We start from the raw sequence: 19,109 nt of genomic DNA, 5'->3' as shown, positions 1-19,109 counted from the left end.
GGTCTCGATCTCCTGACCTCGTGATCCGCCCGTCTCGGCCTCCCAAAGTGCTGGGATTACAGGCTTGAGCCACCGCGCCCGGCCAACAAGCAACATATTAAACAAAAGAGAAATCCTAAAAAGCTACAATTAAGTAAGAAATAACTCATTCTCAGGCTTGGCACAGTGGCTCATGCCTGTAATCCCAGCACTTTGGGAGGCTGAGGCAGGTGGATCACCTGAGGTCAGGAGTTCGAGACCAGCCTGGCCAACATGATGAAACCTCATCTCTTGGCCGGGCGTGGTGGCTCACGCCTGTAATCCCAGCACTTTGGGAGGCCGAGACGGGCGGATCACAAGGTCAGGAGATCGAGACCATGGTGAAACCCCGTCTCTACTAAAAATACAAAAAATTAGCCGGGCGAGGTGGCGGGCGCCTGTAGTCCCAGCTACTCAGGAGGCTGAGGCAGGAGAATGGCGTGAACCCGGGAGGTGGAGCTTGCAGTGAGCTGAGATCGCGCCACTGCACTCCAGCCTGGGCGACAGAGCAAGACTCCGTCTCAAAAAAAAAAAAAAGAAACCTCATCTCTACTAGATATAAAAAATTTGCTGGGCGTGGTGGCGCATGCCTGTAATCCCAGCTACTTGGAAGGCTGAGGCAGGACAATCACTTGCACCCAGGAAGCAGAGGTTGCAGTGAGCTGAGGTTGCGCCATTGCACTCCAGACTGGGCAACAAAAGTGAAACTCTGTCTCAAAAAAAAATTTAAAACAAAGAAATAACTAATTCTCATTACTGCTATTCTAATAATTCTACCCTATCAGAAAGAAGTGATGTTTTACGGACACCAAAGCTCCTAGGATTTTGCCTCAAACCATCTAACGAAGACAAGAAAGCACCTGACCAGCTAAATACAGAGTGCTTTACTAAATCTAGCACCATGTCCTTGGGTTACATGGAATAAAGAAAAGCCCAAAACAAACACACACATATGAAGTTCAGCTCCAGGGGGCAAAACTGAAAAGAAAACTTAATTTTTTTTTCTCTTCTAAGTATATAGAACAGGGCTGGGCCTAAAAGGGTGTAGCTACTTTTTTAAAAAGCCAGGCAGTTCCTCAAAAATCTAAACACTAAGTTACCTATGACCTAGCAATTCTATTCCTAAGTATATATCATCTAAGAAAACTGAAAACATGTTCACATAAAAACTTGTATATGAATGTTCATAGCAGCAGTATTCACAATAGTCAAAAGGTGGAAACAACCCAAACGTCTATCAACTCAAGAATGGATAGACAAAATGTGGCATAACCATAGTATGAAATATTGTTCAACCATAAAAAGTAATCAAGTGGCCGGGTACGGTGGCTCGCACCTGTAATCCCAGCACTTTGGGAGGCTGGGAGGCCGAGGTGGGTGGATCACCTGAGGTCAAGAGTTTGAGACCAGCCAGGCTAACATGGTGAAATCCCATTGCTACCAAAAATACAAAAAATAGCTGGGCATGGTGGTGCACATCTGTAGTCCCAGCTACTCAGGAGGCTGAGGTAGGAGAATCTCTTGAACCTGGGAGGCGGAGGTTGCAGTGAGCTGAGATCACGCCACTGCACTCCAGCCTGGGTGACAGAGTAAGACTCCGTCTCAAAAAAAAAAAAAAAAAAAAAAAAAGAAAAAAAAGAAAAAGGAATTAAAAGGAATTAAGTACTAATACATGCTATAACACACATGAATCTTGAAAACATTATGCTAAGTGAAAAAAGCCAAGCACAAAAAGCCACATATTGCATGATTTCATTTATATGAACTGGCCAAAATAGGCAACTTTATGAAAACAGAAAGTAGACTGGTAGTTGCCCAGGGCTAGGGGATGGCGGGGGGGGGGGGGGGGGTGCAGGGGGCAGGGAATGAGGAGTGATTGCTAATGGGGTCAGGGCTTCTTTTTGGGGTGAATATGTTCTAAAATTGATTGTGGTGACAGTTGCACAACTCTAAAAATTATAAAAATTGTTGTACCCTTTAAATGAGTGCGTTGTAGCATGTGAATTATATCTCAATCAGCAATTTTTTGTTAAAAAGGTAGGCCCCTGGCCGGGCATGGTGGCTCACGCCTATAATTCCAGCACTTTGGGAGGCCGAGGCGAGCGGATTACCTGAGGTCAGGAGTTCAAGACCAGTCTGGCCAACATGGTGAAACCTCGTCTCTACAAAAATATAAAAATTAGCCGGGCATGATGGCGGGTGCCTGTAATCCCAGCTACTTGGGAGGATGAGGGAGGAGAATCCCTTGAACCTGGGAGGCGGAGGCTGCAGTGAGTCGAGATTGTGCCACTGTACTCCAGCCTGGGTGACAAAGCGAGAATCTGTCTCAAAAAAAAAAAAAAAAGTGGGCCCTATCATTTTTATCAGATCAGCATTCCTGAGCTAAAATTATCTATGCCCAAAGCCTTAAACCCCTCCAGCACACAAAGCAGTCAGAGTGAGAAGCTGTTATCTTCCTGGTTCTTTCTAGTTGCCTAATAACATAGCTGGCTTGCTCTGGTCTCAAGTCAATTTGGAAACAGAGAGAGAATCAAGAGAATCAAATCAGGGGACCAAGCAAAACAAAAGTGAACAGCAAACAATAAGCACATGAAAAATGCGCAACATTAGCCATGGGGGAAAATTCAAATCAAAACCACAATTAGATACCACCTCACACCTACCAGGATGGCTAGAATCAAAAAGACTGACAACAACAAGTGTTGGGGATAATGCGGAGAAATTGGAACCTTTACACACTACTGGTGGGAATGTAAAATGTTGCAGCCTAAATGTGGAAAGCAGTCTGGCCATTATACCAAAGGTCAGAGTTGTCATATGATCCAGCAGTTCCACTCACACGTATATATACTCAAGAGAAATATAAACATGTCCATGCAAAAACTTGCACACAGATGTTCACAGAGCATTATTCATAACAGCAAAAAAGTGGAAACAACCCAAATGTCCATCAAACGATAAACAAAATGTGGTATATCCATATAATGACATATTATTCAGCTATAAAAAGGAATGAAGTATTGATACATGTACAACACTGATGAAACTTGACAATATTATGCTAAGTGAGAGAAGCCAGTCACATATTATATGAATCTAGTTATATGCAATGTCCAGATTGCAAATCCATAGAGACAAAAAGTATAATAGATTAGTGGTTGCTTAGACATGAGGGGGATGGGGAGATGAAGGGTGACAGCTAAAGTGTACAGGGGTGATTAAAATTCTAAAAATCAATTGTGGTAATGGTTGCATAACTCTGTGAACATTCTAAAAACCACTGAAGCTCTTAAATGAGTGAATCTAAGGTCATAAAAAATGAATGACAAATACAACTCCATTTCACTTGAAGAATTGAAAAATGCTTGCTTATTCCATTAATATCCTTAAGCCTGCACACATTTACTATTAAGTCAGGTAAACCAACTCCCATCTTTTGGCTCCTCCTGGGGTTCCCCCAACAGTATCATTCCCTGGTAGTCTTCCCGAATCCACTTTCCTACTGCAGGAGAAGGGATCTCCCTGAGGCTTCCCAGCAGGCCATCTACCCTCAAGTTACTTCTTCCTTTGGGGCAGGAGTTCACGGTCATCAAAACTAAAAAGTTGAGATTTGGGAGTTCTTTCCCCCCGAGACGGAGTCTCGGCTCTGTCACCAGGCTGGAGTGTAGTGGCACAATCTCAGCTCACTGCAACCTCCACCTCCCGAGTTCAAGCGATTCTCCTGCCTCAGCCTCCTGAGTAGCTGGTACTACAGGCACATACCACCACACCCAGCTAATTTTTGTATTTTTAGTAGAGATGGAGTTTCACCATGTTGGCCAGGATGGTCTCGATCTCTTGACCTTGTGATCCACCCGCCTTGGCCTCTCAAAGTGTTGGGATTACAGGCGTGACGGCCATCGCGCCCGGCCTAAGAGTTCATTTATACTCCATTTGTTGACAGCTTCTGGCACTTGAAGAATCTCAGAGTGGTATCTTCTGTTGTAGCCAGATGTATCTGGGTAGGCAGATAGTTGTGGCCTAGTGACAAAAGCCCTGGACTCAAAAAAGTCTCCAGAAATCTGTACTCAAACTTTTATTCTGTCCCTTACAGACTGTGTGACCCTGAGCAAGTCACTCAACCACTCTGACCCTCACTCTCCTCATTTGTAAAATGGGGATAACACCACCTGATCCACAGGGATATTCTGAAGATTAGTGCTTACAAAAGTATCTGAAACAGAGATAATAATTCAACAAACTATTTGCCAGGCTCCATACTAGGGGCTGGGGACACAAAGATAAACGTAATACCAGCTGCCTTCAAATTGTTCACAGTGTATAAACGCTGTTGATAGGAAATCATTTTCTTTCTTCCTTACCTTGCCTTCTTTTAGGATGGCAGTAGGAATTTCAGAACTTTGATTCTCTGCCTTGGTATACTCTCAACTTTGTGCTTTCAATGCTGATAGGATAGCAGTTACGTTTACATCCTTCATTCTCAAAAACGGGGAGATGGAATGGTTACTTAAATGTTATGGGGAAAATATCCTTTATGCTTTCAAGTTATTATCATCACTGATTTCTAACTCTTCCAGGCCTTACCCAAAGGTGTTTCCATGGTAAAAGTATGCTTATTCACACTTTAAAATAACTTACAGAAATACTCCCATTCTCTCTCACTTCTTGTACCCCAAAGCCTGCCTGGATTTACATTCCCGAAAAGACTGGTCACAAAGGATCATTTCCCAGTTAGGCTACCTTAATGACCAATTTCTCGCTCACCTCCTGTTTTTGAGATCAGTTTCTACTCTAAAAACGAAAGGGCTTTCAAGAAAAATATTAGATCAGTTTATAAACAGAGGTTGACATAAAGTCACTACAGGGAAAATGTAGATCTCAAAATGTTCTAACACATAACCCATCCTTCCCTTGGTGGGACAATTCCACAAGTCACAGAAAAATATTTTTCATTTTAGAATAGATTTTAAGAGAGCCTGTGCCGAGAGCCAGTTCTTTAAATGTTCAATTGAATTTTAAGCAGTATTATACATGTCCAAGAACATCATGCTATTTTTAGCTAACAGGTAGGGTTGCTGTGTCTACAACCATTTGGAGCAATCAGGAATGAAACCATTAAATAGCATCTCTCACTGTGGTATCTTATCATTTAGCATTTCTATTTCTATTTTAATATTTTCCAAAGCCTCATAAAAAACACCTGTAAAGCACCCATGCTAGGCACAATACAAAGTTCAAATAGAAAGAAACAGTTCCTATACTTCATTATGGGTTAAACCCACATTAAGCAAACCAGATATATTAAAGAATCTTGGCTGGGCATCTCATGCCTGTAATCCCAGTGCTTTGGGACGTCGAGGTGGGAGGATCACTTGGGCCAGGAGTTTGAGGCCAGCCTGGGCAACATAGTGAGACCCTGTTTCTATAAATAAATTAACAAATAAAAAAAAAAGAATCTCACAGAGCATTCTCAAGTTGCCACCAACCTCCTAAGTGTCCAGGGGAGGAACATTAGGAAGCAATTGTCCTAAACCCATCATCTTTTTAATGCTTGCACACCTTTTATGTATCAAAAGAGGGGTAAGGAAAATGTTCTAGGCCGGGAGCGGTGATCCCAGCACTTTGGGAGGCAGAGGTGGGTGGACTGCTTGAGCTCAGAAGTTCAAGACCAGCCTAGGCAACATGGCAAACCCCCATCTCTACTAAAAATACAAAAATTAGGCTGGGCATGGTAGCTCACATCTGTAATCCCAGCACTTTGGGAGGCCAAGGCAGGAAGAATGCTTGAGCCCAGGAGTTCAAGACCAACCTGGGCAACATGGTGAAACCCCCATCTCTACAAAAAATACAAAAATTAGCCAGGCGTAGTGGCGCACACCTATAGTCCCAGCTACTCAGGAGGCTGAGGTGGGAGGATGGCTTGAGTCTGAGAGGCGCAGGTTGCAGCGAGCCGAGATCGTGCTACTGCACTCCAGCCTGGGCGACAGAGCCTGACACTGTCTCACGCACACACAAAAAAAGTTCTAAAACTTACTGTGGTGATGGAGGCACAACCATACCTAAAAGCCACTGAAATATATACCTAAATGAAGGAACTGTACGGTAAATGACTTCTATCTCAACACCATTTTAAAAAGGAGACAAATTGTCTTACTCTGATTGTTCTAATTAGTCAAACCTATTTTTTAAGCTCTCATGCTAAAGGCTATCTAGGTAAAGGCTGCACTGGTTTGGCAAGGGCGCCTCAGAGGCCACCATGGAGATCACTCTAACCTTCCCCTGCATGTCCATCTTTCTTTCCCTTACATTCTTCCTAATCTCTCCTCTGTTATTTCCCCAGTCTCCTTCTTGCTGCTCCTCCACTTTTAACTAGGTGTTAGGTTCCTCAGATGTTCACAAGCATGGTCTGTCCCAACTAGTAGACCTCAGGATTAAGCTGATTTGCTGACCCTCTGATGCTGACCTTCGGTAACTTTCCCTTCTTAGGCAAGTTATATCTTGGTTCTCTTGTCATTGTTTCAGTATGGGGAATTGGACCACTTGATCCTTTTCAGCTCTCACATTCACATGAAGAAAAAAAATTCAAGTAATGAACACTTACTTGGCCAATCACATGCAAAGTCTCTTGCTAACCGACATACATGTATTTGGATCATTCATTTTGTAAATACCCACCGTGATGCAATCCTCTGAAGAACCACACTTATTTATAAATTGATCAACATGGAGTCCTTATTTTTAAAAACTAGCACTTTATCAAAGAAAATTTAGAGCCCAACACAGAATGCTTGACAGTCCCTCTGGACCAGTCTCCAGGGATCTGTTTTCAAAGGGGGGAAAAAAAAAAAGCTTTTGCATGTTGAGGACTTGTTGGATTTACCAAACCAAAGGAGGAAGTAAGATTGATTGGGGTGGCAGAGCCTTAACAACAGTGGTTCACCTAAATCCTAAAAGAAGAAAGGCCTTATTTGGCAAGTGGTAGAAAGAACTAGCATAAAACAGCACCTCAACCTACATTATAAACTCTCAGAAATATGCTCAGAGAGCAATAAACACTGCAGGAATCCCCCTTACCCTGGACAACTTGCAGCTTTTTATGCAAACCAGTTGCATTCCCCCAACAAGTCACAGAAATATGTAGTCACTAGTATCCAGCATACCCCCACCACACACATTCACAGTATTGTTTCCATGTGCCCAACATCAGAGAGCAAAACCGAAAGAAACATCAATTTCTCCTACAACATACACACACAAATATGCAAGAAAAACCATTTCCTTTGCAGAACCTGTGTTGTCTAAGTTGTGGGCATGAAATGCATAAATATTAGTTGCTAATAAAAATCAGACGGTTTGCTCTGTACTGGAAAGCGAACAGCACACACATAAATCATAAAAAAACAATAACCCTCAGGTGCGTTCCTCATCAGTAAGCTGAAAACCAAACAAGGAGAGAAATGACTCAAAGTGTCCATGTGAATCCCTCTTTCCCATTACCTCAGACCAACAAGCTCTCTCTCTTGTGAGTTACCTCCTTACACTTCTGTCTTCGATCAGAAGAGCCTCGTGGAAAAGGTCGCAGGCTCTCTCTTCTTTCCCTTCAGGCTCTTGAGGCACTGAAGGAGCATGGGGGGAGGGGAACGGAAAGGACAAAGGTAGGCGCTTTCCATCCCTCTCAGCTTGGCGACAGGGCTCCCAGCCTCTCCCCCTCTCACCGCGGAAATAGAGCACCTGCCAGGGAGAGGTCGGTCCCTTCCACCTTAGTAACCGGCCCACAGGGCCTAGGTGTCCCAGGAGCCCAGGCGCGGCAGCCCTAGGCGACAAAGGGGAGGAGGCGAAAGAAGTCGGGAATGGTACGAATACCTTGCAAACAAAAGGGAGGGGGCAGAATACCAAGCCGTTCGCGGCTGTTCTCAGAGGTGGCCAGGTTGGGTGGAGAAATGGGTTTTGGGGGAGGGGAAGATTTAGAAAATTCCTCTGGGGCAAGGGATTAGGGAGCTGCTTGGGGGCGCAGCAGCCGGCAGGAAGGGGGCTGAGACAGGACAGAGGCCCTGAGGCAAGAAGGGGGCACAGCTCGCGGTGGGGGAGAGGTGACGGCCAAGAGGTGAAGGCCAGACTGGGCCCAGTGTGGGGTGAGCGGGAGCAGAGCCCCGCGCGGCGCTCCGAGGGGCCCTGAGGAGGGTCTCAGGAGGCTGGGGGCACGCAACGAAGGCATTCGGGGGAGAGGGCAGAGTTGGGGGACGCAGTGTTGGAAAAGAGGCTGAGAACAGAGCCATAGAGAGGTTAGGGGGGACTGCGAGGGGGCCTGACCCCCGTCCGCCCCACCTCACCTGGCGCCGGGTCGGAGTCCAGGTCTAGTACTGAGAAAACGCCAGCTCCAGCCAGTCCCTCCGTCCCGCGCGGGAGACCACGGACACAAAGCGGGGCGCGCGGGAGGAGGGGAGGAGAGAGGAGGGGGAAGGAGGGAGGAGAAGGAGGAGACGCCTGAGGCGCGCGAGTGGGGGAAGGAGGGGCACCCGCCGCCCTCCTCCTGGGTCAGGGGGCGGGGCATGCGGCTGGAGGCCGCGCTCAGCCGGCCAATGGCCACTCCACCCGCCCGCAGGCTAGGGCGCGCCTTCCCGCGGCTCACCTCGGCACCTGGGCCTCGGTTGGCCCCAGCCAATCAAACGCCTTTATTTGCAAGGACCAGCCCCGCCCATTCGCCCCAGCCAAGGGCTGCTCACTGAGAATACAAAGAAGGCCCCCCGGAGGGGAGGGAGTAGACTCCAGCTCGCCTATCCCAAGGGCATGGTATCACCTTTTCAGCGCGTTTATGGGTCTTTCACGGTCATCTTGAGGGGAGGGGAGTGGGGGTCACAGAGGTTTGGCCCAAGATCACTTAAGAGGTCGGATCTCTTCTACCTGAGGTCCTTCTAACCAAGAGCTGCTCTCCTCTTCCAGGGAACACAGTTCCCTGTCTTCTCCTGTGGGCCCTCCGCCCCCTCCTCTTTTTCCAATCGCCCTAATCTTTGGATGCTGCTTCCCGTAGGCTGCTGCCCACTACTGGCCTTCTCCTGCACTGCAGCCCACATCAGCAGGCTCTGAGCACAGCCTTAATTGATGCTTCCAAGCCGCCCAAACCAACCCCTATCCAGAAGGAAAAGGAGAGAGGAAGAGGTTACTGCCCTAGGGTAGAAGGGACCTGGTCAAGTGGCTTTGTTACCTAGGATGGCAAAAAGCCAACACGTAATGTAAGTCTAACTCCCCCACATCATCTCTTCCCACCTTCCCTTCTCCTACCTTCAGGTCTGTACTGGGCCACAATGGTGACTGACTGGCCGGCCCGTTTCAGAGCAGCTGCAGCCTGCTCATGAGTTGCATTCCTCAGATTCACTCCATTCACCTGTCCAAAGAGAGAAGCTGTGAGCCACCCCAAAAGCAAGAAAGGGGGTCCTCTGCACTAGCAGTTAGGTGAGGGAAATGGGTACCCCACCCCTAAGCCTGCTTAGATGCCTTTCCCAATATTCCAACCTTGCCCCTAAAACAAGGCCTAAAGGATACGACATCTCTAGTGTAATAATTATCTTCTTAAAGGTCGAATGCCAATCAGGGTTAAGATCCAAGAGGCATTCATTTCCTCCTCAAAGATAAGTCTGGTCCTGGTCCCTGTCACTAAGGATGTCTACAAAAACAAGATAAGTTTTCTCCAGTCCTTAGCCCTCCCCTCATCTCAAGAAGCATTCCTCGGAGGAAGTAAGGTCTCTCGCTCTCCAGTTTACACTGACACAGTTCCCATCCTCCCACCTCTCCTTTGTCTCCTCACCGATAAGATCCGGTCTCCCCTGCGCAGCTCCCCACTCAGGTCAGCTGGGCCTCCTGCCAGGATGAAGGAGACAAAAATGCCTTCTCCATCCTCTCCTCCTACGATGTTGAAGCCCAGGCCTGTGGAACCTTTGTGCAGGATGATCTTGCGGGGCTCTCTGGTGGGAAAGGAGTGGAGGAGTAAGGACTAGGTAGATACGGACTGTTGTCCTTTGAGGGCCAGCCTGGAACAAGGTCCATACTTGCTGTAGGGAGTAAGGATGTGGTTCCCTGTGTATGATACGCAGAGCCTCCCTTTGTCTCCTGAAACCTGCTTGGCTGCTGTTCTGTCAGGTGCCAAGTTTCAGTTCCTCTTCCCTCCCTTCTTTCCAAGGGCTTGCAGTCAACTTCCCAGTGGACAGTCCCCTACTCTCTCGGGTCAACAAATTCCTACCCTGAACTTCAGAGACCAAATCTCAGAGCCCACTCACTGCTCCTCTTCCTTCCCAGATACTCCTGTCCTACCAATCCGTGTGATGGACCCTGGACCACAAGAACAGGAAGCAGTTAGGGGCAGTGGAGTCACCCTGGGGTTGACTGCACTCATCATCCACACGAAGTGCACACTCACTTCACAGATACTCTTCTGCAGTCTCAAAATTTCACCCATCAACTATGACCCCTCCTACCTGCTACCCCAACAACATATTTAATCAGCAGCTAACACTATGTAGTCCCAGGGGGTTGCAGCGCCTGGGTTCTTAGGGGGACCCCAGGTTCCCAAAAGGAGTTTAGAAGCCAAACTGAAGAGAGCAGACAAGCACATGAAAAATGCGAGTAAAACTAACCACATCTAACGAAGCCCTCTGTAAAAGGTCACAGTGCCATCAGCCCAACTCCCAGGGCACGTTCCCGGCCCACCGCCTTCACTTGTTACAAGCATCTTTCCTCGGAAGAGCCCAAAGCCCCAAGCAAGACTCTTCCTTTCTTGCTCCCAGTCTCAGGGGCGAGACTCCCTCCCTGAGTTCCGGATGCCCTTGCTCCTAGCCCTCCACTCCTACCTGGCATCCCCTCCGGGCCGCAGGGACCGGAGCGGCCAGGCCCACCTCTGCGAAGCCCTCCTCCAGGCCGAAGCGGAGGCGGAGCCCAAGCCCGTGGCCAAGCCGGGACCCTTGGAGAACTTGCGGGCCCTCTCCATAGCTCCTCTGTCTCTCCCCCGGCCGCCTACCCTTCCGGCTCCACTGCTGCCTGCCCGCCAGCCTCCCGGGCCCCACCCTGCAAACCTGTCCCCCGGAACCCCGGCCGGCCCGACCAGTTCCAGGCCCCGCGCAGCCGCCGCCGCCGCCGCCGCCGCCGCCGCCGCCGCCGCCGCCAGCGGGGCGGGGCGGGGCCGTTGCCGGCGAGGCCACCGGGCCGGTCAGAGTCCCGCCAGCCTCACCGGCTGAACTACTTTCTTCCCTAATTTGAAATGGTTGCAGCGGAGCGGGCTGCAACTATCTCAGGGCAGGAAACTCCGCTGCCCTCACCTCCTCAGCCCCCTAAACACTCCACCCCATCGTTTCTTTATCTGCACTTTTGGACCAGGGCCACTCACTCGGCACTCCCCCTGATGGTAGAACTTGTCCCTGCAGCCACTTCTGTCCCTCTCTAGGTCCCCAAGGCCTGAGAGAGGGCCTTGGACCCCAAAGCCGGGAGTGACGAGGGTCTTATCCTCTTCTTTTCCATACTACAAGGAGCCTGTGGCCGGCCAGAAACGGAGAAACGGATTCCTCCCCTCCCCAATTTCTGGGTAGATTGAATGGGATGTTGAGTGGAGCGGGGGGTGGTCTTACCTGGTGAAGTCCTCCTCAGCCAGCATGTGCCTGGGAATAGGAGAGTAGCGGGTGGGGGGAACCTGAGGAGGAGCAGGATAGCTGACCTTGCTCTCCACAGCCCCGAGATAACCCAGGCTGGAATTATGGCTTATGTGGTTGTCAGCCAAGGCAGTAAAAGCTGGAATCAAGAAAGGGAGACAAAAGTTCAGAGACTGGTCGAGGCAGGTACCCCAAACTCCTCCAAGGACTTTCCCCCACACCCCACTTCAGGTGCAAAAGAGACCAAGGGATGCTGATTCCTCAGGCCGCACCTCCCCACTCCATCCACCCGCCACCCAGGGTTCCTCCTCCGCAGTCCCTTTCTAAATCCTTGGCTCACTCCTGTGAGTCTTAGAAAGAGCTGAAGTCAAGGCAGTCTACAAAGAAAGGCATGACTAGAGGTGTGACTAATAATAATCCCTCACATCTCTATAGCCTAATACAGTTTTCCAAGGGCTTTCTCATCCATGATCTCATTTGATCCTTGCAGCAGTCCTATGAGGAAGGCAGCACATACATCATTAGCTCCTTTTTGCCAAAGAGGAAACAAAAAACAGGTGAAAGGGACTTGTCTAAGGGCACCCAGCTCTAAGGGACAGAGCTGGGGGCCGGGCACGGTGGTTCACACCTGTAATCCCAGCACTTTGGGCGGCTGAGGCGGGCGGATCACAAGGTCAGGAAATTGAGACCATCCTGGCCAACATGGAGAAACCCCGTCTCTACTAAAAATACAAAAAATTAGCCAGGTGTGGTGGCAGGCACCTGTAGTCCCAGCTACTCGGGAGGCTGAGGCAGGAGAATTGCTTGAACCTGGGAGGCGGAGGTTGCAGTGAGCTAAGATCGTGCCACTGCACTCCACCCTGGCAACAGAGCGAGACTCTGTCTCAAATAAACAAACAAAAAAACAAAGACAGACCTAGGATCCGGACTCAGTTCTGTGCACTATCCTCTGCAGCTTCTCTTTTTCCTCTTTTTAAAATTCACTGTCCATAGAAGTTGTCAGAAATTGCCAATGCTGACTCTATGGCAAGTCTTCACAGTGGGGCACTGGGCAAAGTTTTCAATTAATAATAATGGCACCTCAGATAAACCTTATTGGCTGCTACAGTGCCACCACTGAGCAAAGCTGCTTGGCCTCTCTTAACAAGGGGTATGAACTTCTTCCCCTCCAGAAACCAGGGGACAGAGCTTTAGGCCAGGGACAGAGGCTGATGAGTACGTACTGCTGGCGTAGTCAGGGGGAGCGTACATGTCGTTGAGGTGGAGGCTGCCTGGCTTGGCCACCTTCAAATACACCATATCAGATGTGTTCTTCAGTGAGGCCACAGCTTCCTCGTGCCTCACATCCTGCAGATTGGTGTTGTTCACCTAGAAGACGAGAGGCCTCAGGCTGGGACTTGGGAGAAGGAGAGGCTTCTCCAGGGAACCCGAGGGATGCCTTTTCAGTGAAATTCAACAGCATGCTAACAGAGGCCCAAGTATAGTGCTGTGAGGAGCAGAGGCAGGAAGTAGGAGATAGGGCAAGACCCTGGCCACAGAAAGAAGTAGGGCCTTTGTATCTGGGCAAACACAACACAGATGATAACTCTTGAAATTCCCCCATGATGCCTCAACCCTGAGTGAGGTTTAGGCAGAGTGAGGGGTACTGGAGCTCCTCCTCCCTATCCTACCATTTGGGCATCCCCGTGAAGTCTGTCTCACCGCCAGCAGCCGGTCCCCGATCTGTAGGCGTCCATCCTTCTGAGCAGCACCCCCCTCAATGATCTTGGTGATGTAGATGCTGTTGTCTCCTGGGATGTGCTGGTTGCCAATACCCCCAGCAATGCTGAAACCCAGTCCTGAGTGGGAGCCAGCAGGGGGTGGAAGAGGCCCACAAGGAGAGGTTAAAGTGTTGTCGATCCCAAATCCAAGCCCCCTCCCCCAGCCAACCCACTGGCCCCACAGGAGCTCCCTCCAGGGGATCCAAACACTAAGCTGCCATCCTGAGATGAGTAAGGGTGAGGCCTGAGGTCAAAAAAGTAGGCTGTGAGTTGGAACAGGGGGAGTCAGGCAAGGAGTAAGGCCATTCCCTTCCAATTCCTTATGGGGCCAGATGGGATCTGGGGCCTAGGGCTCTGGCTGGAGCACAGGAACCTGGAGGGCCGCACCTTTGGGCCCTTTGAGCAGGTTGACCTCCATGATGGTCTCGGGTGGAGGCTGTCGCCTCCGCACCACCAATCGCACCACAGGGCCTGCCTCCTTCAGCGCCTCCACTGCCCGGCTGTGTACCACCTCCGACACGTCCACCTCATTCACCCGCAGCACACAGTCATTCACCCTGTGGGGGAAGCCCGAGACGCATGACACTGTGCCCCCACCCCTCCACTCCCTCACCTGCTTCCTCCCACTTCTCTGTCCTCCCCTCCTCTGCCCTCCCACCCTGCCCTCAGATCTAATGGAAGGGTCATCCTGCCAGGCAGGCTTTCCTCCCCTCATCTCTATCCTGTCCTTGCCACCCACAACCCTGCTTCCAGGCCATCTCACCCCAGCCTCCCATCCATGGCAGCTGCTCCACCAGGGATAATCTTGGTAATAAAGATGCCAGGGTCATCAGGGACATGGGGATTGTCGATGCCACCTGCAATACTGAAGCCCAGGCCAGAGTTGCCCTGCAGAAGTGGGAAGAAAGGCACAGTCTGTTCACTCTGAGGGCAAAAAAGAGAGTTCTGGGTACCCCATCTCCCCTTATGTCCCAGAGCTAGTTCTCCAGGTCTCAGAAGGGGCCATGGCAGGCTGGGCACGTTTGTCAGAAACCCAGCCTCTGCTGACCATTCTGGGAAACTCATCCCCTCCCCAATACCCCAGGCCTCAGTGAACAAGGTCAATTAATATTTGCTAGTGAGTTGATTGATTGATGCAGTGAAGTGGCCTCTGAGGGCCGCTGTTTCTACATCCTCTTAATGCAGGTCCCCCCATGGGTCTTAAAACCATGATTTGGGGGTCTCCCCTCTCCTGGCTCCAACCCTCTCCTTCCCTTTCCGCTTTTCCCCACTGGCAGACTCACCCGCTCAAGTACAATTTCCTCATATTTGAACATGCCATCGCTGCCATTCACCTAGGGGGAGACACAGGCAATTCCCTTAGTGCCCCCTGCCCTTCCAGTCATCTGCCCCTTGGTCAATCTGCCTCCTCCCCTACTCCCACAGAGTAGAAGAGCCCAAGTGCACCCCAGGTCACCTCTTGGCCACAGATGAGGACAGGCTAACCCGGAAGAGGCCACTCCCCACTCACCCCCCACCCCTGCTTTGCTTCCAACCATATCAGGCCAAACCCAGCTGCTCATTTAGCCCAGATCAATTGTCTGAGACTGAGCCAGCCAGTGATGCACTCACCGAGAGGCTGGGCTTCAGTGCCTCGGGGTTCACTAGGAGGAGTGCAGGGCTGGCCTAAGGGGGATGGCAGAGATGGAGCATGGAGGGCAAACCATGCCACACCCAGTGTCCATAGGGGATACCCAGTGGCCTAGACAGATAACCCTTCCCCTTCTGAACCACAGTTCTCCCTGACTGGGGGATCATAGACTCCCACTGTGTCCGAACTGGAAGGACAGCAGACATCATCTTGTCCTGTCCCCTTCATGTGACAGTAGGTGACACGGAGGCCCAGAGAGGACATGGGATGTGCCTAAGGGCACACTGGGAGTTAGCAGCAGAGCAATGGGATCTCTAGGTGTTCTTTTGGTTACAGTAAGCTCTTAAGGCCCTTGATGTTTTGGTCACTCATCCCCATACCCCAGTAGAGCTCATGGGAGAAAGGACAGTGGCCCCACTTTGGAGCACCTCGTGAGTCTTCACTCTATACCTCCTTCTTGGACTCCAGGAACCCAATTCCTCAAATAGGCAGAAGGAGTCAAAGTCCTAATCCATTTTCTACCAAAGGATTTTTGGCCCTGAGCCCTTCATGTTTCCCAGCAGAAAGGGTGAGGGTGGGAGCTGGTCAGGAGTCAGAGACAAAGCCAAGGGTGGGACTGGAGCAAGGTAAACAAGATTCCCCATGAGGGAGAAGTTGGTGACCCACAGACTGACTGGCAGCAGAGTCCGTGGTCTTCAATATGCAGTAGCCATGCAAGAAGAGGCAAGGGAAGGGGTCAGAAACACAGGGGTGATTTGACCAACCCACAGAGATGGCCTCCCAGACAGGACATGTGTGCATCCATTTGTCAAGTGAAAATGTGATTCTGGACATACAAGCAGCACCTGCCTGCTAGCTCTCACTCTTACCTCCAAGAATGGAAAAGCCCTCTTGCCGGTCTCCCCAGGTATCCTGTCCTGGCACCCCTCCCCCACCTTTCTCTGGCTATGTTGTCCCTTCCCTGACCTCTGGCCTGCTCCTCAGAAGCGGGGAGCTGGAAACCAGGGTGGGGGCTCCTCCACATGTCCTGCTCTGCTTCCCCCATCCCACCTACACCCCACACAGCTTTGGCTTCAAGAAGCAGAGAGGAGGAGAGGGGGAGAGGACTAGCTTGTCATGCCTCCACCATTTCTGGGCTGGCCCTACAGCTGTGGGAGTTGGTGGGAGGACTCCGGCTGCAGCCTTACCCTGGTCTGTGACCCCAGGAAGAAGAACTGAAGGCTCTTTAGAGACCCGAAACCAATACAGCTACCTTAGGTACCATGCAACAGACACAAGCAAAAGGACATCCATGTGGCTCTTGTGTGCATTTGGTGTACCATGTGTGCCCACATGTGACAAGCCAGGCCTCAAGCCCAGCCCAAGTGGTACCCAGAGGCTTCCCGTTCCCAGTGGTACACCCTCTAGCCCCCACCCCTACTCAGGGACCTTGTTCTCAGGGCCAAGAGCCATCCAGGGATCAGCCCTGGCAAAGAAACCTTGGCCAATTGGCCCAGCCTGGGATTGCCACCTGTCTCCCAGCCAGGCAGGACAAGCATAAGAGGGTGTTTGCAAGGGAAAGGCCTCCAGGACAGAGGGGGCAAAAGAGAGAGAGGGACTCGCAGGAAAGGGCAAGAGGCCAAGGCAAGGGATGTGGGGAAGCAGTAAGTGTGGACAGACAGAAGGCCAGAACTGAGGGCTCTTCTCCCCAGGAAGTCCCCACCTTTGCCTCTGAGTGAGAGCACATCCTATCCCCAGAGGGCAGAGGCAGCCAGAACGGTCACCAGCTTGGGGAAGTCATCACCTGCCCTCAACAGCAAAGCCTCCTCTTCCTCTTTCCCCATCCTAGGAGCTGCAGAGCCAGATAACCAGACAGGCCCTCCGCCTTGCGTGCCAGGGACCTGGCTCTGCCAGCCCAGCCTCCATTTTGCTGCTTCTCCCACAGATGCTCCTTCCATTTTCTAAGCTGGCAGTTTAGGCTGGGAGTGGAAGCCGGAGTTGTGCCCAGCACCCAGGGGCTCCCAAGCTGTGCCAAGTCAGGGCTGGGGGGGCTAAGCCCTCTCACATCTGGAGATACCCAAGGGGGACATGCCCCACTGGGGCCAGTCCCTGCACCAGGGCAGCTGCCCCTTGCTGGCTCCAGGCACCATGCCTGCTCTAGAGCAAGGAAGCTTGCTTCAGTTCCTTCAAATCTCCCCCCCCCCCCCCCCCCCCCCCCCCCCCCCCCGCCACCCCACCCCGGCACACACACTTCAGAGCTGCTTGGACAAAAGAGTCTGTCCTTCTCAGCAGCCTCTCAGCCTTGCTTGGGACGTGTCTCTCGCCTCCTTCCTCTCCCCTCCCTTGCCTGTCAATCGGCTCTCACCAGAGACAACACACACACACACACACCAGGCACACGCGTGCACACTCTTGCAGCCACATGCTCACACACATATACATGTAGCCACACACACAAACACAGCCATCCCTGCAGCTTCCTCTACAGAGACCTCTCCACATTCAGAGTGACATCTCCACACATCCATGTGCACATCCACACACAAAGGGACTGGGACGGAGAGGGACTCATGGCATCGAGGGATGAAGCTCAGTGAGCCGGGCACATGGGCTCCTCCACACGGATTCCCGGCAGCTCCACTGTCTTCCTCCACACACCCCAACATACATACACACACATATGTCCCCCCTACGCAGAGCACCATGCCCCCTCCTCCCCTCCTGTGGAGACACACACCACAGGCAGCCCCCGCAGAACCTCCCGCCCCCTGCCAGACACAGAGACATTGCCAAACCCCCACACTGAGACAAACCCAATTCCCCCACACAGGAAAATGTGCCCCTCCGCCATGCCCTTACCCCCTGACACACACGGCTCCTCCCAATCTCCTTCTAATGGAGACCCCCAAACAGACACACACAGGGAACCACACATTTCCCAACACCTCTCTTTGCCCAGCTGCAATGCTAGGGCTCGGGGTCCACAGGCTTGGAGCCCCAGCGACCCCTACTGCATCCCAGGCCTCTAGGCCCCCACTCTCCAGCCCTCCTGGGTTGCCCCACCGCTCCCCCCTTCGCTGGTCCATACCTGCTCATACCAGTCCCGGTTGGTACAGGTGCACTCTGGCCACCAGCTGGGGCCGCTGCCGTTGAGTTTGGGGGTGCTCTTGCCCGGGACTGGCTTAGGAGGCACCGGCCCCACATCCCGGCCGGTGGGGATGAGCTTGGCCTTGGTGCGAGGGGTGGGGGTGGCCCCCGCCTGCGAGGGCAAGGTCTGCGAGCTGTAGCCCCCATAACCCGCGCTGGCGCCGTTGCCCCCACCTGGCCCGTAGGGGTCAGGGACCTGCCAGTCCCCGTAGCCCGGAGGCTCGAGGCGCCGCAGGGCGGCCAGGCGGGTCACTTCATAGCACTCAGGGCACTTACAGCAGTGCTGGTGCTTGTGCATGGCACTGCCCCCCGCGGCTCGGACCCCCCAGCCCACGCCGGTTTCCACGCCGCCGCCACCGCCGCCGCCGCCGCCGCCGCCGCCGCCGGGCTCCCGGGCACACTCACACTGCTCGGACCAAGAAGGGGGGGGCACCCGTGGGGGCGCCCGGGCTGAGCGGGGCCTGGGGCCGGGCGGGCGTCCCGGGGCCTCGGCCCCCACGCTGCCCCGCACCCACGGCTCCCCCTCCAGCACTGGCGGCTCCGTGTCGCCCGTCGTGGCTCCTGGGCCGAGGCCCAGAGGCAAAGAAGAAGCGGGAGCTCAAGCAGAGACTGGGTGCTGTGAGGACCGCTTCTGCTCTGGTCCCCAGGATGGATCTGAGTGGAGTCAAGAGCATCTCTCCCTGGCTCCCTTCTCAGTTGATTCCAGCCAATCAGCGCGCAGAGGCAGGCAGCGGCAGCGGCAGCGGTAGGAATGCTAAACAGCGGCTCCTTAAAGGAACAGAGGCAGTGGCGCCCCCAGGCTCAGCCCCAGCTCCCCCAATCTCTAGGGAACTGTTGGCCCTAGGGTGGGGGCAGAGGACGTGGGCCACCAGAGAGCTCAGGCACCCGATCTTGTGCCCTTATATCGCCAATTTTAGCCTGTCCTCTGCCCACTCCACCCCA

General features: G+C 52.2%; 1 protein-coding gene and 1 pseudogene across 9 annotated transcripts in view; both read right to left on the bottom strand.

Annotated features, from left to right (window-relative positions):
- DLG3 (discs large MAGUK scaffold protein 3) overlaps positions 1-18,832 on the bottom strand; it is a 59,050-nt gene extending 40,218 nt beyond the window's left edge. For 2 of the 9 annotated variants that reach the window (XM_030934344.1, XM_030934345.1), the window contains exons 1-10: positions 18,109-18,465; positions 15,023-15,076; positions 14,695-14,745; positions 14,175-14,299; positions 13,799-13,968; positions 13,353-13,489; positions 12,875-13,019; positions 11,631-11,790; positions 9,821-9,977; positions 9,298-9,400 (exon numbers count right to left, since the gene is read on the bottom strand). In XM_030934344.1, coding sequence (XP_030790204.1) covers positions 9,298-9,400; positions 9,821-9,977; positions 11,631-11,790; positions 12,875-13,019; positions 13,353-13,489; positions 13,799-13,968; positions 14,175-14,299; positions 14,695-14,745; positions 15,023-15,076; positions 18,109-18,465 — 1,459 coding nt within the window. Of the gene's footprint in view, positions 1-7,515; positions 7,832-8,348; positions 8,515-9,297; positions 9,401-9,820; positions 9,978-10,859; positions 11,350-11,630; positions 11,791-12,874; positions 13,020-13,352; positions 13,490-13,798; positions 13,969-14,174; positions 14,300-14,694; positions 14,746-15,022; positions 15,077-18,108 lie in introns of those variants that run through there. The other 7 variants (XM_010384145.1, XM_010384146.1, XM_030934346.1 and 4 more) reach the window with 6 other exon arrangements.
- Positions 12,618-12,779, bottom strand: LOC115898960 (annotated as a pseudogene).
- Positions 18,833-19,109: the final 277 nt, after the last annotated feature.

The sequence above is a fragment of the Rhinopithecus roxellana genome, chromosome 7 (assembly GCF_007565055.1).
Source record: "Rhinopithecus roxellana isolate Shanxi Qingling chromosome 7, ASM756505v1, whole genome shotgun sequence".
In the NCBI taxonomy this organism is placed as follows: Eukaryota; Metazoa; Chordata; class Mammalia; order Primates; family Cercopithecidae; genus Rhinopithecus; species Rhinopithecus roxellana.
This window is presented reverse-complemented; position numbering and strand designations above follow the sequence as displayed.